The following is a 15,159-nucleotide window of genomic DNA, read 5'->3' as shown; positions in this document are numbered from 1 at the left end:
TCCGCAGGCGCAGTTGTACGTAATAAATTAACAATCTCACCCCACCCCACTAAAGTAGTAAACAAAGAATAAAAAACACAGCTATGCAAAACAAAGTAAACAAAGTGAGCAACCCGTCCAAACTAACAAATCTGACCGTTTGTTGTCTCCTCCGAAGTCAAATGTTCTCCCCGTCTGACTCTCTGAAAGGTAGCGGGATAAGCAATTGAGCACTCACACAGTTACACTTCACAGCTTACTAGTCTAGGTAGCCATGAGGATATACCTACAGAAGACACAACGAAATTACAACAATAGCCACTAATTTCTCAGAAATTTCAGAAAACCACACCTTCAATATCTTAAAGTGACCAAGATGCCCTCGTCAACACCCATTCATTAGATCAATTCGGAGGCTAATTTCGCTCGAACAAAAATCGAGGCACCATTCTGCAAGTTGAATATTCATTCATATAATGATATTGTCCTTTGTGATTGAATGGTAGGCTACGCTTCACATAACTCTACCTTCCAATTCTCACCTTACATAAATACAATTCGAGATGCAGCTCACAGCCTCATCAGTCATCGTCCAATCGAGAACAGAAAACCAAATGGGTCGCCTGAAAATCCAACTCGCCCTTGTTTTTTTGCTCTGGGCGTCGATTTCCGGCATCTGCTGGTGTCTCCCGAACGAGTTCTCGATAGTGGGTTACGAGCCGGAAGAGCTGCTGGGCTCAGAAGAACGAGTGTCTGAGTTGTTCGGGCGATGGAGAGAGAAGCACGGGAAGGTTTACAGACACGCGGAGGAGTTGGAGAGGAGATTCGAGAACTTCAAAAGGAATCTCAAGTATGTTATGGAGAAGAACTCGAAGAGACGATCGTCGGGGCATTTGGTGGGGTTGAATGGTTTCGCAGATATGAGTAATGAAGAGTTCAGGGAGAAGTATTTGTCGAAGATAAAGAAACCGGTGGAGAAGAGGAAGAAGAACAGTTCGTTAAGGAAGATGTCCTCGTGCGACGCGCCTTCGTCGTTGGATTGGAGGAAGAAGGGAGTTGTGACTGCGGTCAAAAATCAAGGCGACTGTGGTAAGTCTTCACTCCTTTCTCAGTAGTTCATTTTTTTTTTTTTTTGGACCTCTGGTTCCAATGAGGTCGGCCTTTGCCGTGTGCTGTTGTAGTATAGTCTGACGAACGTTGGATGGGAATAAGTATTGTGTCCATCAATATGATCATCCAGATCCCGATTGTTGTCAGTTTGGTTCGCGAGAAATGGTCCAGTGGTCCAGCCATTTGGGGCATTTCTAGTTCTACAATCTACAATATGATTGTTTTTGTTTACATTAATATAACCGTCACATAAAAAAAATTTAAGGACATGTTTTTTGTTTTTGTTCTGTTTTGTTTTAAGAAATAATCTGTTTTTAAATCAAATGGTTTTGATTTGTTTTTGGAACCGGTGACAAGAAAAATCAGGTTGTAAAATGTCCTCTTAATTGGGTCGGAATCCCATTCTTAGTGGAACGACTCTCTCTCATCTAAGGGAATGGCCATTCTAGCCTCCCTCAATGAGCTACAAAAGAAAAAAAAAGAGAGGGGAAAATTTATAATACAGGAAAGATATGATATGGAAAAAGTTTTGATTGATCAAAATCCACCCATGAATTTTGATAAATAACCACGTTTATAGTTCCAGTTTATTGGTCAATTATTGTTCCAATATCATATCTTTTTCATATCATAGTGGAACCCGGGAAACAAACAATTAAAAAAGAAAGAGAAAGAGAGACAAGTTACTTCAAAACCTCAAACCCTATTTCTCTTTACCTAAAACCAACTCTCCTTAAAAATTCTACATATTTTATGATAATTTGATTCCAATTTCTATCTGAACCAAACAGTCAAAGGAATAGGTGATTTCAATATTGGTAGTTGGTAATGTATGGAGTGATCATCACATGGGTTATTAAATGAACCGGTTCGCGAGGGGTTTAAGACTTTTTAAGGCCCGACGTAGCACTGGTCCGGATCGTTAATTTTTGGAGAATGATATCTAATAATCAATAAGAAAGGTACATAATACATTTGGGGGGCCCAGATGTCAGGAACCATAGATCCAGATGATTGATGAAGAAAAAAGAAATCTAGATGAGTAAAGAACTGGGGTAGGTTTCAGGTCAAGCCTGTAGCTCAGCGGTGCACATGCGCCAGACTCATCATAAAAAAAAAAGAGTCCGGATCTACTAGAGATTGAAGTCTATAGCCCGTTGTACACGTCTTGTTTTAGTTTCTAAGTAGATCTGGACTTCCGGAGTTTCACCCATAGAGGTGTAAAGTGGGCCATGCCGGGTATGGGTGGCCCACACAAAGTGCAGGCCATACCGTGCTGGCCCACGGGCTGTTACAGGTTGTGTTGCCCTCCCCAATGAAAAATTTGGGGATCAGCCTGGCATGGCCCACGGTCCAGGCCCATGTGGGCCCGTGCCGTACCGTGGTTCGGATTGGCCCATGGGTCAGATTGGGCTAAAGCTATTTATTTAAAAAAATTGATAAAAAAACTTAAAATTTTAATTTTATATGAATTTTGTGTATACAATTGCTTATATATACAATAATTAAATAAATTAGTATAATAAAATTAAAAAGTTATTTATTTTATTAATATATTATATGCTATATATTATTATATAATTATAATTTATATAATATATATAAATATATATAAAATATGTATAAAATATATACATGGGCCGGGCTACAAGCTGTGCAGTGCTGGCCCGTGGACCTAAAACCCTAGGCCCAGCATGATCTGCATGATCGTGCCAGGCCTGGCACGGGCCGATTTACACCTCTACTCACCCATATCATATCAGTGGGTCTAGACATGGGCTTTAGAGTTTAGACTTTAGACTAGTGGGTGATCCTCAAATGGGCCTGCCTGCTTTGCTCTTTTCAGAATGTCTGAATTTTGAGGTACAAGCCTAGGAGGTCAAGCCCAATTATCTAGAATGGGCCCGTGGAAATGTGGGAGTCCAAATCCAATGGCATTTCGGGCACAATTTGACATTGTTTTAGCAAATCTGGGAGACTCACTGCCATTGTTTTAGTTAGGATGCTTCTGCTTTCAGCACATTTTGCTGCAGCTGGCAGTCCTTTGAGGCCACATGTCATGATTCTACTGGTCCAAGCATGAAGGCCTAGCTTAATTGCTGCACAGAATTCTCACAATTTCCTGTATGTTTCTGGGTTAAATGTTGATAGGTAGCTGCTGGTCTTTCTCTTCAACTGGAGCAATGGAAGGAATAAACGCCATAGTCACAGGAGACCTTGTCAGCCTTTCGGAACAAGAGCTTGTAGACTGTGATACGACCAATTATGGATGTGAAGGGGGCTACATGGATTATGCTTTTGAGTGGGTCATTAACAATGGAGGGATTGATACAGAATCAGATTATCCTTACACAGGAGTTGATGGAACCTGTAACACTACTAAGGTCTGCTCTCCTAAGCATTTCATACTCAAAATTTCTAATACCTCTTTTGGTTTCTCACCTCCACTGAAATAAGTTGCTCCCATGCATCTGCTTAAGGCAGATTCCTGTGATTCTTTAGTTCTTTACCACAACACTGCTTCAATAGAATTTGTTCTCTGCCTAATCTATATTTGTTCTGTTGATTAGGAGGAAAGAAAAATAGTAACTATAGATGGCTATGAAGATGTAGCTGAAGAAGAAAGTGCTCTTCTCTGTGCTGTTGTTAACCAGCCTGTTAGTGTGGGGATTGATGGTTCTGCACTGGACTTTCAATTGTATACAGGGGTAAGTTAAAATAAGTGAAACCATTATATTCATTTCACCAAAAACCTGAAATATCTAATCCTGCGCTAAATACCAGGGAATTTATGATGGAGACTGTTCAAGCAATCCAGATGACATAGATCATGCAGTTCTGATTGTGGGTTATGCTTCCCAAGGTGATGAAGAGTATTGGATAGTGAAGAATTCGTGGGGGACAAGCTGGGGAATAGAGGGGTACATATATATAAGGAGAAATACTGATTTAAAATATGGGGTTTGTGCAATCAATGCTATGGCTTCTTACCCAACAAAAGAATCTACTTCTCCTTCTCCTTTTCCTTCTCCATCTACTCCACCACCATCACCTCCACCACCACCTCCACCTCCACCTCCATCCCCTGGTCCTTCGCCAAGTCAATGCGGAGACTACTCCTACTGTCCAGCTACAGAAACCTGCTGCTGCATTTTTGAATTCTACGATTACTGTTTCATCTACGGCTGCTGTGAGTATGAAAATGCTGTATGCTGCACTGGAACTAGCTATTGCTGCCCTCAAGATTATCCTATTTGCGACGTTGATGATGGGCTCTGTCTAAAGGTTTGAAATTCTATTTCTATGATAACTTTTAATTGATTTTGCTAATCCAGTGAGACAGGACTCTAAGAATATGTTTGTTTTGAAGAAAAGGTAGGGAAAGGAAGGGAAAGATAGGTAAAGCTATGCAAGGTTTAAAAGGGTTTCCCTACATTTTCCCTTCCTTTTCCTACTTTTTCCTTCGAACCAAACAAAGCCTAAATGGTTGGAAATAAGGTTGGACTTCGAACCAAACAAAGCCTAAATGGTTGGAAATAAGGTTGGAAAACTCATGGCTAATGGGAGAGAACAGGGGATAACTTAGCAGAGTTACTTATCAGGTCATTTGAGTTTTCCAACTGTAATTAGAAATAATTCTAGTTATTGGTGAAATGCAACTAATTGGAAAGTGGAACTAGTCAGTCTTCTGAGCTGTCAGGTTGATGGTAGCCATACTCACAGATTACGATAAATAACAAAATGCAATATCCAGGTGGCATTTTACAGCAAAATTTTCTCAGTAGAATCATTTATTTTCTTCCATTTTGCAGAATTATGGAGATTACTTGGGTGTAGCTGCAAAGAAACGTAAGGTTGCCAAGCACAAGTTTCCATGGACTAAATTTGAGGATACGGCAAACCCATACCGACCTCTCCAGTGGAAGAGGAACCGCTTCGCTGCGTTGCGCTGAGGATGGCTATAGTGTTCTGTAGTTCCAGGTTCTAAGGTTGTTGCCACTGTCATTCTTTCTCTGCTTTGGATGGCATTCTGCCGTCCTGTTTTGAAAATTTGTGTTAATTATCTTCGAACTTACGCATGAACTACTATATCATAAAGGGTATCAGATAAAAAGGGCAAAAAAGAAAAAAATATTTGTTTCTTTCTATCTTGCATATTAATCGATGATAGCAGATTAACAGAGTTGCCTGGGTCGTTGTTTAAGTTGTCTCTTCTAACTTCGTCTGCAAAATTTTTAATAAAATCAAGCTTGGTCAGAGTGTCAGACGTATGCTACCAGCTACCACATCTAAATTGCGTAAGACGTAAAATTCCTGATCACAGTGCTAATCTGGTTGAACCCCTCTTCTGGACATATTCACCAATGTTGTTGCTCGACTCTAACCTACTTTCCGTGGACGTGGATTTTTTAATGGTGTTTAATGTAAACCAGAGAAAGAATTAGTAGATTTTACTGGTCTAAAGAAAGCAAACTGCTCTTCCATATCCTGACTTTGTAACATCACAGGCGTTTTCAGAAAAGGGCATAATTTTCTGAGTTTTATTTTTGGTAAACAATTTTTTTAGTTGATTTCTGAAAGTTGGATTGATGTTGACATATATGCGACTTGGAATGTATTTGGTTTGGGCGGAAAGAGAGATGGGTTGGGGGTTTTCTTTTTTTTTTTTTAGCTTGACACTCAACTTCATTGATAATGATCAGGGGGAACTTTCCCACAACAGAATACTTCACAAAAGATGGAAAGGATCATGCGGTATGATCATTTCTCAAATAAACACCGCCCCACAGCGCCAAATAGGCGTTTTGATTTTACTCAAACTAACTTTTTATTTGGTTGGATTGATTCAAGTAAATTGGCTGTACTTTTTTTTTTGTTTGCCTCAGGTTTCTGTGACACCACCTTTTTGATAATAAGAAACGGTTTTATACACAGCAACGGTTTTACATTTTTTCCCATGCGACGCTATAAAATAATAATAAGAATTATACACTAGGTTTTATACACAGCAACGCCTACTTCTAAGATTTTTAGGGCAAAATGCAGTTAAATGAGCTTACAGTATTAGCATTTTGGCTAATACGAGAAACTGAGCAAGAGAACTTGGAGACTAACGCCTTGTTTTCCATTTTTGCTCAAGACTCAAAAGGTTGGCTCAAAGCACGATTTTTTTTTTTCATGCCGCAGACAAGCCTTATCTTTTTATATTGGTCCATTTCTCATTCTAAAAAGAATGAGGTGCATGGCAAGATTTGTAACCAAATATGGCCTAAATTTTACAATCAGCCTGAATGAGCAAGAATTCCATGAATGAAGCCCACATCAGTGAATCAAATATGGCCTAAATTTACAATCAGCAACTATGTTATAGATGCACCACTATGGATCCATATTATCCACCAACAAAAGCTGCACCACCTACAAACGGTCTCCTTCAATATGAATTTTATCGATGCCCATCTGCGGAGCAAATTAATTCCCTCTAAATATGACACGCTTCCGTGGCAGGAGGCTCAGCTACTGACAGAGGAATAGCTGGGGCAAACACCATCATTGTGGTCACAAATAATAACACCAGCGCTTGATCTCAACTCACCTACAGTTCCATCAAAATGGGTTGGAAGAATCGGAGAAGAGAACCCAATGCAGCCTTCATAAATGTGATTCCAATGCAAGCAATTCCTTTGTTGCCTTCACATCAAGGTAAGGAGGGGAGATTTTAATTAATTTTGAAGTGTATTTTTAGCTTCTTTAATAGTTATCATGCAAATATGCAGATAGAGATTTTATAAGTACTCTTCTCCAATCTGTAACGAGTTTTATATTTTGATGGATTTATCTGTAATGTATTTTATAAGTACTCTTCTGCAATCTGTAATGTGTTCATTGGTTAGTGACTACCCCATATTAAGTATGGAGCAACTAAACCTATTATTCTGTTTGGGATCGACTACTCACGTGATAAATTTGGGTTGAGTTTCCTATTTAACTTGGGGAAAAACTATGCTGCCGGAAGGGCATTGACCAATCAAAACCTCCCATGAATTTTGATAAATACCACCTGATTGGTTATCACTTCTATGATACCGGTTGATTGGTTACAAGTTTTTCTGGTATCATAGTTGAACCTGTTGCACAAAACCCAGAAATACAGATTTGAATGGCACCCAAAAACAAAAACAGAGATAAAGAGAAGCAAACAAAGAGGACACACACATTTATGTGGTTCGGCTTATAGCCTATGCCCACGGGCAAAGGAGGAGCAGAAAATCCACTATGTAATCTGTAATGGTGAGATAACTACTCTCAACTATTTTGAGAGTGAAGGTAGCTAAATGTCTCCCCCCCCCCCCCCAAAAAAAAAAATAAAAAAATCTCAGAGTGGATACATTTTTCTGATAGGAGATCGATCATGTCTCATGAAGAAGCCCTATGGTCTGAAGGCTTTGATAGATATGCTTGAAATGCTAGTCCAGTAAAAACTAGAAACCCCTGCTTTCTGAAATCCAAATATATTACATGTTCCCATAAACATATGAAAAATTGGAAGGATTTTGAACATGTCCAAAAGAAATTTCTGCTCGTTCAATCAGTTTTCATCCACCAGTAGTGGTAATGTATTCCTATTTCCAAGGTAATATTCAGGTCAAATAAGGTCCATTTGCCTTCTTGATTACTTTAAGTTCAACTCTCAACAATATTTCTAGTGTCTACCAAAAGAAACAACTCTTCCTCTGTTCAACATTTAGCAGAACATCAAACCACAGGGTCTTCTATGAAAGCGGCTTGAGCTGACTTCTATAGACTGGCCAGGTTACAAACTAATCGTTTCCTGGACAAGCACAACACAAGCCACTTATACAACTAGTAAAGTTTGGTTCTTATGTGACTAACAGTTTTTTTAATATTAAGTTTCAAAATTGTGTTATAGATCAAGGGGAGTACATGAGAAGATGTACAAGAAGGATAGAAAAAGATCTGCCCAAAGGTTACTCTGGCAGAGATTTGTCACTATACAAAGAATCCCTCTGAGCCCCAGCTTTGGCTAGCTGTGTCCAATTCATCCCCCAGATATCCATCTTAGATGGGCTTGAAGAAAATAGATAGTCTTTTATCTCATTCAGTAGGTGAGCTAGATGCTGGGTACTATCCAATTCCATTGCTCCATCTTATGGTGTTTAAAGAGTCTCCTATAGAAGTGGGAATGAAACCTTGCTGTTTAGTCTGTAGGTCAGCTAAGAGAGCAGAAACTTTTGCTTCAGTAGAATTTGTAAAGCCAATGGGTCCTCTGTAAGCACAACAGATGCTCCCATCTGCCCCATGGAGAACTCCTCCAATTCCAGCTGCTCCTGGAAATCCCCCTAGAGCTGCCACAAAATTGAAGTTTGAAGTTACATTGTAATGATTTGAGGGCAAGGCCAGTGTGGCTGGTGATGTAGAATAGTGATCAGGTTTCTTCTAAGGTTATCCATAGTTGGTCCATAGTGTTCAGAATCCGGTCTCGCAGACCTTAATGGGGAACGCCTTATCATTGAAGATCCTGTTATTTCTTTCTTCCTGTAGGTATATAGTGCTCGCTTAGATCATCAAAGCGCAGAAGACACTAAATTGGTACCACATGGACACATGCGATGAGTCCATAACTCATCGGTTACCTGCGATGAGCTTATAACTCATCGAACGACTGCGATGAACATACGACTCATCACATGTCCACGATAAACTTGTACTCGACAAAACTTAGAATAAACACCGGCTGATGTGAACCTGCGATGAAGGCTAGACGTACGCAGTTCTGCGATAAACTTTGAACGCCCGTGGTTCTGCGATGAACTTCGGATACGCGCGGTTTTGCGATGAAGCTGAGATTATTACAGAACCGCGGATCACTGTGAACTGGAATTAAATATTGACTGCACATGCAACTTTAAGTCATGCGCATGATTAGGTGCCATGAAGGTTCAACAAAATGCACCTGTTAGATAGTGACATCACCAACACCACGTCGGTTAAGTAGGTCACGAAAGGAAATAGCACACGCAGACTATGGGAATCCTCGGAGGAAAGGAAAGTCAGTCCTTGAGAGATCTCATAAGACATGTGGCGAAACCCTAGCAATGCTCCTTAATGACTGACAACGAATCTAATATTCCCTTTCCTAATGGGAATCAAACTCTTTCAACGCCTTCCTTTCGGGACCTCGGGATCCCTCCTTATAAATGAGAGTCCATCCCATGATGAGAGGATCATTCGAATCATTCAATCTTCCTACCCTGCTCCCTTATCACTTCCATTTGCCATAATCTCCAAACCCTCAACTTGCACCCGGTCTTCATCCTTCAAGGAGACCCCCAAGCGTAGCCTGACCACCACACCTACACCTCCCATACACTTTCTACAGTCTCACATGAGAAATAGCTTTCTGGTAGATCCTCCCTCTTTGCCCCAGTTCACAGCCATTTCATTGCCAAAGTCATTAACAGTTCTTGGAATGACTCACATGTAGTCCACTAAATTAATAGAGAAGTGCCATAACTGCCTAGCTTCCACACAATGGATATAAAGGTGATAAATGGATTTGCCATCTTGGAGGTACATGATACAAAACATGGGGAAAAATCCTTTCTTTGGTGCACATCACAAGTATTTAATTTTCCAAGGCTGACCTCCCAATAGGAAAAAGAGATCCTTATTCCTGAGAGGGATCAAGAAATCCAAATCCTATGTGCTGGAAAAGCTTTCATGTTATACTATATATAATGGCAATTGAAGGAGCTAGTAGAGAATTGCCCATAAGAGTAGAGAGTTCAAATGTGATGATCAGGGGTGGAAGGGGACAGGTATAACTCGTTGAGAGCTTCAAGGAGATAGGTGGTTTCTACTACTTCAGACTCCCTAAGAGGTTGGATCAGGTCAAGGTTCCAGGAGTAGCCATGGGTACTGGGAATGGTGCAAGATAAGATCCTTGTATTGCAGTTATGGGCCAAGTCCAAAGATATGAGGTTATTCGATAGCCAGAAACTCTCCCCAACCAAACATCAGTTGAAAAAAGCAATTCAATTACCATTTCCCACACCATATCTTGTGAATAAAACGAAAGAATTATTAGTGGAGAGTATGCATTTCCAAGGATTGGAAAACCTGAGTCAGTTCAAGTGAAACCCAACTTACTTTATAAGAGAAATACTAGAAATAATCTTGTTGTAAATGCAACAGAAAAAAAAATTGGCATACAGTAAATAATAACTTTTTCTTTACAAATATGCTTTAAAATATCCAAAATTCATAGGTTCATAAGTTCATGCAGCCACAAAGAAAGGTGAAAGAAAGTGCTCATCTACATGCACAATATGCATGAAACAATGTAAAAGGAGAACCAAAAAGTATTCTTTTGAAAACAATACTGTTCCATAATGAAAGCCTGTGAAAAAGTTCACTTAACACATGTGGTAGAACTTCTAGAGATAGAGATACACCTTGGCTTACTGGAGAAGTGCTACAAATATCAGCACCCGGTGCCCTTATTTGTCCCCTTTGTAGGTGGACAGCAACCTTGGACCATAGAGAACCATTCTATACTTGGTTATATCCACTTGTTAGTTCAGTTCAAACTTTCTCTCTACTACACTTTTTCTTGTTATTAAAACTCTGTATTAGTCATGCTAACACGCAAAAAAGAGATAGTGCAGCAGAAACTAGAACAATTTTTGCTTTCTGAAACAAAATAGAAAGGAATCTCTAATCACATATGATTACATAAAAAACCTAGGAGGCTTGTGAGCATCAATCACATTTCAATAGTGCAATAAATTCATGATCTAGTTGTTGTTGTATTAGCTACAGCTTAAGAAATAATAATTTTGAATAAACTTGCTTCTTGGCTATCTGTAAACCCAGAGTTTAAGCACCAGAATGTTTTTCAGCTGCTTTTCCCTCAATCTGTTTGGAATTTGTAAGATGGCTTTCCCCGTGGTGAGGTCCACCAGGAAGCTGTTGTAATATTTTCCTCTATTATCAATAAAATTTCTTACTTTACCTTTCGAATTTCCTCATTTCTTAGTTGTCTGCTGGGTTTATTTCAGAGTTTTGAGGTTCAATTCTCCACAACTATTTTCAGCATTTACCAGAACATGGCAGCATAATGATCACTTTTGAAAGTGGGCAATGATGGAATTATCTCCGTATATCTGCACTCTACCTGTAAGAGTTGGAGTGTTTGAAGATTCAATTTATGTCCCCATCACTGGAAAAAGTCCATATGGTGGTTCCTGATCATCACCAGAAGAGAACCTCTCATGTTGAAGGGAATAGAGAGGAAGCTTGGGGAGGGAGATGAAGCAGAAGAGATGGTCCCATTTTGGTTTGGTTTCTTCACTATTGCTAAGAGATGATCCCCCATCTCACTAGGGTGCAATTTGGGCCGTCTTGTTGGGTTAAGCATTTGTTAAATTTTGACCGAGTCCAACCCTGATGCAGCAGAAAATCTTTAAATTGAGTACCTGATTTGCAACCCTAAATCTTGCACCCCAAACCCATCCCCTGATCCCCCAAAAAAGGTTGGGCTTAACAGATTCACAACATCTAGACATGTGAAGATATGCCTATTTTTTTTGGCAAACAAGTATGACTAGTGTACATTATAGATTTTTTTCGCCCTTGAAACCAATGCTTCCTAAAGGGAATAAACTTAAGCATAATGTCTGATTTTTTGTTGATGTGGTGACATATGGCATTAAATGTTGAAAAGGAACACTTAATTTTTGCTGCAAATTCAGTATTTTGCAGTAGTATTGGATAAGAAAAATAACCATTTGTTTATGGAACATAAACACAATAGATTCTAAGAAAAATATCAAAGAACGACTTATAGATCTATGGAAGTAATTGAAGCATGGTAAAAATTAAAATGTATGACAGCTCCTCTAGAACGGCTCAGATTGAAGCAAGCAAAGAATCAACTAAATTTATATTATCTAAACCTGCTTCTTTTGATAATGTAAAGCTGATGCAAGAAAAGCCCTCCGAGCAGGAAAAGATTTTCTGTTGACTTCAAAGCCCAAGCTGAGGTGTCGTTTTCTGTTGCAGTGCTGCTTTATTTGATCATAAAGAATGGTATAATTTCTACTGCTGACATTCCTAAAGTAGCATCCATCTGTCCCATCGTATGTATATACCTGCTGAGTGCTTCCCAAACCACTGGTTACCAAGTGCCCCTTTACAATCATAGAACCCTGTCCGGTCTGCAGATTTTTGAGAAAGCCACTCGAGAAACCCAAGGGGCCATGTGAAAATATATCCTGGTTGAACCCCAAAGACAAGTTTGAAACTGAAGCGTAGGTGCCATTTCCTTGATCCAAAAGGTCAGTGTACAAATAAAGTGGGAACCTTCGAGATACATCGATTAAATATAAATCAGATAGGAGCCTCTCATAAACACTGGTATTAGCATCTATTGTCTGGTTCACTATCTGCTGATTCCCATCGTTCCCAAACTCCATCATGTTTCTGTAGACGAAGTCTTGGTTTGAATGGGTTGTGATGTTTCCATGGGAAGATTTCAACCACCCAGATGAAAAAATGGATCTACTTGCAGTAGTAAGGAAATTTCCATCAAGCCCTTTGAAATCTGAAACTAAGGTGAGCATAAGAGGTTGGGTACTATACTCAATCAGCTCTCCTTCAGTTCTTTTACTGTCTTTATCCAACCAGACGTGCAAATTTGCATCTATGAACCACACGCTAAGAGCATTTGTTACACTGAACCCGAACTGGTGCTGCTTCCCATCCAAAATCTTTCCTAGGAATGGAGTAATATCAATATCATAGGAAGGGAGATCAAACGATCCAATTCCAGTGATTGGTCTCCATAGTAGGGGATTGACCCCTCCAGTATATATCACGGTAAAAGGCCAGACAGCACCAACTACAGTGCCATCAAGACTAACCACAACCTCTCTGAAAGGTCCATTTCCTGGTGTCCCTGTAAGATTGTTTGCAGCTATGTAATTATTGGGAGGATTCCCATACCAGAATTCATCATCTGAATGGAAAGAAACATAAACCTCCAATATAGCTCTATAAGCATTCCGGGGAACCGAAAACTGCTTCAATTGGACATCCGTTGAGTTCTCAACCAGAAACCACAAACCATCATTCAAGGGGAGATTTCGCGAAATGGGCAATACCAGATCGGCCGGAGAGTTAAACCCATTAACTGAATTCACCCATTTTGGCTTATGGAAGCGGAGAGGTTCCTCCGCAGGCCAAAAGTGGAATGTGATATTCACATGGTAAATTCCAGTGTAGGTTCGATCAACAAGGTTACCCAGATAAACAGCTAGTGTTTGGGGGTCCTTAAGCAATGAAGAGTACCTCGTGATGTCCTTCTTGACCGTCCAAACGATTCCAGTGGCTCTAGGTTCAGCTGTGCAACTTCGAAGAAGCTCAACTCCACCCAACCAAACACCAAAGATGCGATCAAATTGTCTTCCTTTACAGGTGGCATTCCATTCAAGGACGATTTTGGAAAATTTCTGGGATGGGCAGTCTGAAGGGGGAGTATATTGAGCAAGAACAGGTGGTCGGCCATATGTGTAGCCGAAATCATGTTGAAGGACAAGAACAGAGCAAGGTTCTGTCCTGGGTACTTTGATAGGTTTGGTAACTTCGAAGAAACGGCTGACAGGAACGTCTTTGGGGGCTGCGTGAGAGAGAAGCTCTGCTCCAAAGAGTCTTGTTTGGTGGAGATCTGCATCGGAAGAGAGTGGGTAGTGAAGGAAGAGAGATAAAATGAAGGGAATGAGAAAGGAGGATGAAGCCATGGCCAGCTTGTCCTGCTCTCTCTGTGAATTTCGGTTTCACACAGAGAGAAAGAGAGAGATGGAGAAAACAAATGCAAGCAAGAGGAGTTACAGTTGTTTATAGCCTTAGGCAAATGGAAGCAGAGAATTGAGCTGGTGTGTAATTCCTATGGAATCTACCATTCTAAATTGAAATATTCCTGTCGCCACTCGCACACGCACTCGAACTTACTGTTGGCGGGTCCGACTGACAATTTTTTTTTCATTTTATTGATGAATTTTTAGAGCTGTGATGCCTGGCCGTCACATGTGGTAGGATGTACATAATAATCGTTTTCCAGAATTTGCATTAGAAGAATATCATTGCGATCCAAATTTGATTCATTACCGAACCGAGATTCCAACTACGGTTTATTTAAAAATTTTTAGGGCACATTACATCAAAATTTCAACTCATCATAAAATATGTCATGTACTTATTTTTATTGGTTCATGTTTCACTAAAATACATTTATCCTTAAAAAATTGAACAACGTCAAATATGTTATTGTTGCATACCATTTTCATCACAGGTTGATTTATATAAATTATATTGCAGTAATTTCCAATAGGATGCATCAAAAAGGATTCTAGGTACCTAATCCAACATAATAATACCATAAAAAATTAGACACTTTTTCCTTCAAACCAAATACAGCCTTAATTTCACTCAGAATTCAGAATTAAGGAATCAACAACAATCTTTGCAAAAACTTTACTCCCGGAGGCTTGTGCCCACTAGGTCCTCTGCTCCTCTTTACATTCAACTTTTGCCCACCTACTTCTACAATGGCTTTTTGGACATCCGATAGCCTTTCTATTGATTACTATTATTTTTTGGGAGAACCTTATCAAAGAAAGACATTTTTTTTCCTTAAGAATTTGGTGTTGGTTAGTGCAAAGCCCGTTTTAACAGCCTAGATTATCACCATACTTATGTGTTTTATATTTCATGGGAGATATTCCCAATACAAGGTTGTAAGAGGCTGTTAGAACGGTGTGAGCATAGACTTCTCAATTAATAGGGGTTTTCAATAAGAATCGGAAGTCTCTTCCAATTCCAATTGTTTAGTTGGGTAGAATCAGAATCTCATTCCCATTTTTTGTACAGTGACATTCCTCCATTTGAGGGAAGGGCCCCTTCCTTGGGAATGAGATCCCATTCCAGTTGATTTCAGATCTAATCCCGATTCCCGTTTGAACCAAACAAGCTATGGGAATATACCATTTC

The 15,159-nt window shown here is 39.7% G+C and overlaps 2 protein-coding genes across 3 annotated transcripts; one reads left to right on the top strand and one right to left on the bottom strand.

Moving 5' to 3' along the window:
• The first annotated feature begins 373 nt into the window (after positions 1 to 373).
• Positions 374 to 5,272, top strand: LOC148873729 (cysteine protease XCP2-like). Its single transcript, XM_088962959.1, has 5 exons — positions 374 to 1,068; positions 3,241 to 3,473; positions 3,660 to 3,797; positions 3,874 to 4,374; positions 4,902 to 5,272. Exons 1-5 carry the CDS (start codon positions 543 to 545, stop codon positions 5,040 to 5,042), a joined length of 1,539 nt encoding a protein of 512 aa, XP_088819085.1. The 5' UTR covers positions 374 to 542; the 3' UTR covers positions 5,043 to 5,272.
• Positions 5,273 to 6,241: 969 nt separating this feature from the next.
• On the bottom strand, positions 6,242 to 14,258 carry LOC148873728 (peptide-N4-(N-acetyl-beta-glucosaminyl)asparagine amidase A-like). 2 transcript variants are annotated; one of them, XM_088962957.1, is made up of 2 exons: positions 12,069 to 14,258; positions 6,242 to 6,780 (listed from the first exon to the last, which is right to left on the bottom strand). In XM_088962957.1, exons 1-2 carry the CDS (start codon positions 13,908 to 13,910, stop codon positions 6,742 to 6,744), a joined length of 1,881 nt encoding a protein of 626 aa, XP_088819083.1. In that variant the 5' UTR covers positions 13,911 to 14,258; the 3' UTR covers positions 6,242 to 6,741. The 2 variants fall into 2 exon arrangements, with proteins under 2 accessions (XP_088819083.1, XP_088819084.1); XM_088962958.1 differs by having other exon boundaries at positions 6,242 to 6,685.
• Positions 14,259 to 15,159: the final 901 nt, after the last annotated feature.

The sequence above is a fragment of the Nelumbo lutea genome, chromosome 1 (assembly GCF_056320005.1).
Source record: "Nelumbo lutea isolate HS-2025 chromosome 1, American lotus-T2T, whole genome shotgun sequence".
Taxonomy (NCBI): domain Eukaryota; kingdom Viridiplantae; phylum Streptophyta; class Magnoliopsida; order Proteales; family Nelumbonaceae; genus Nelumbo; species Nelumbo lutea.
This window is presented reverse-complemented; position numbering and strand designations above follow the sequence as displayed.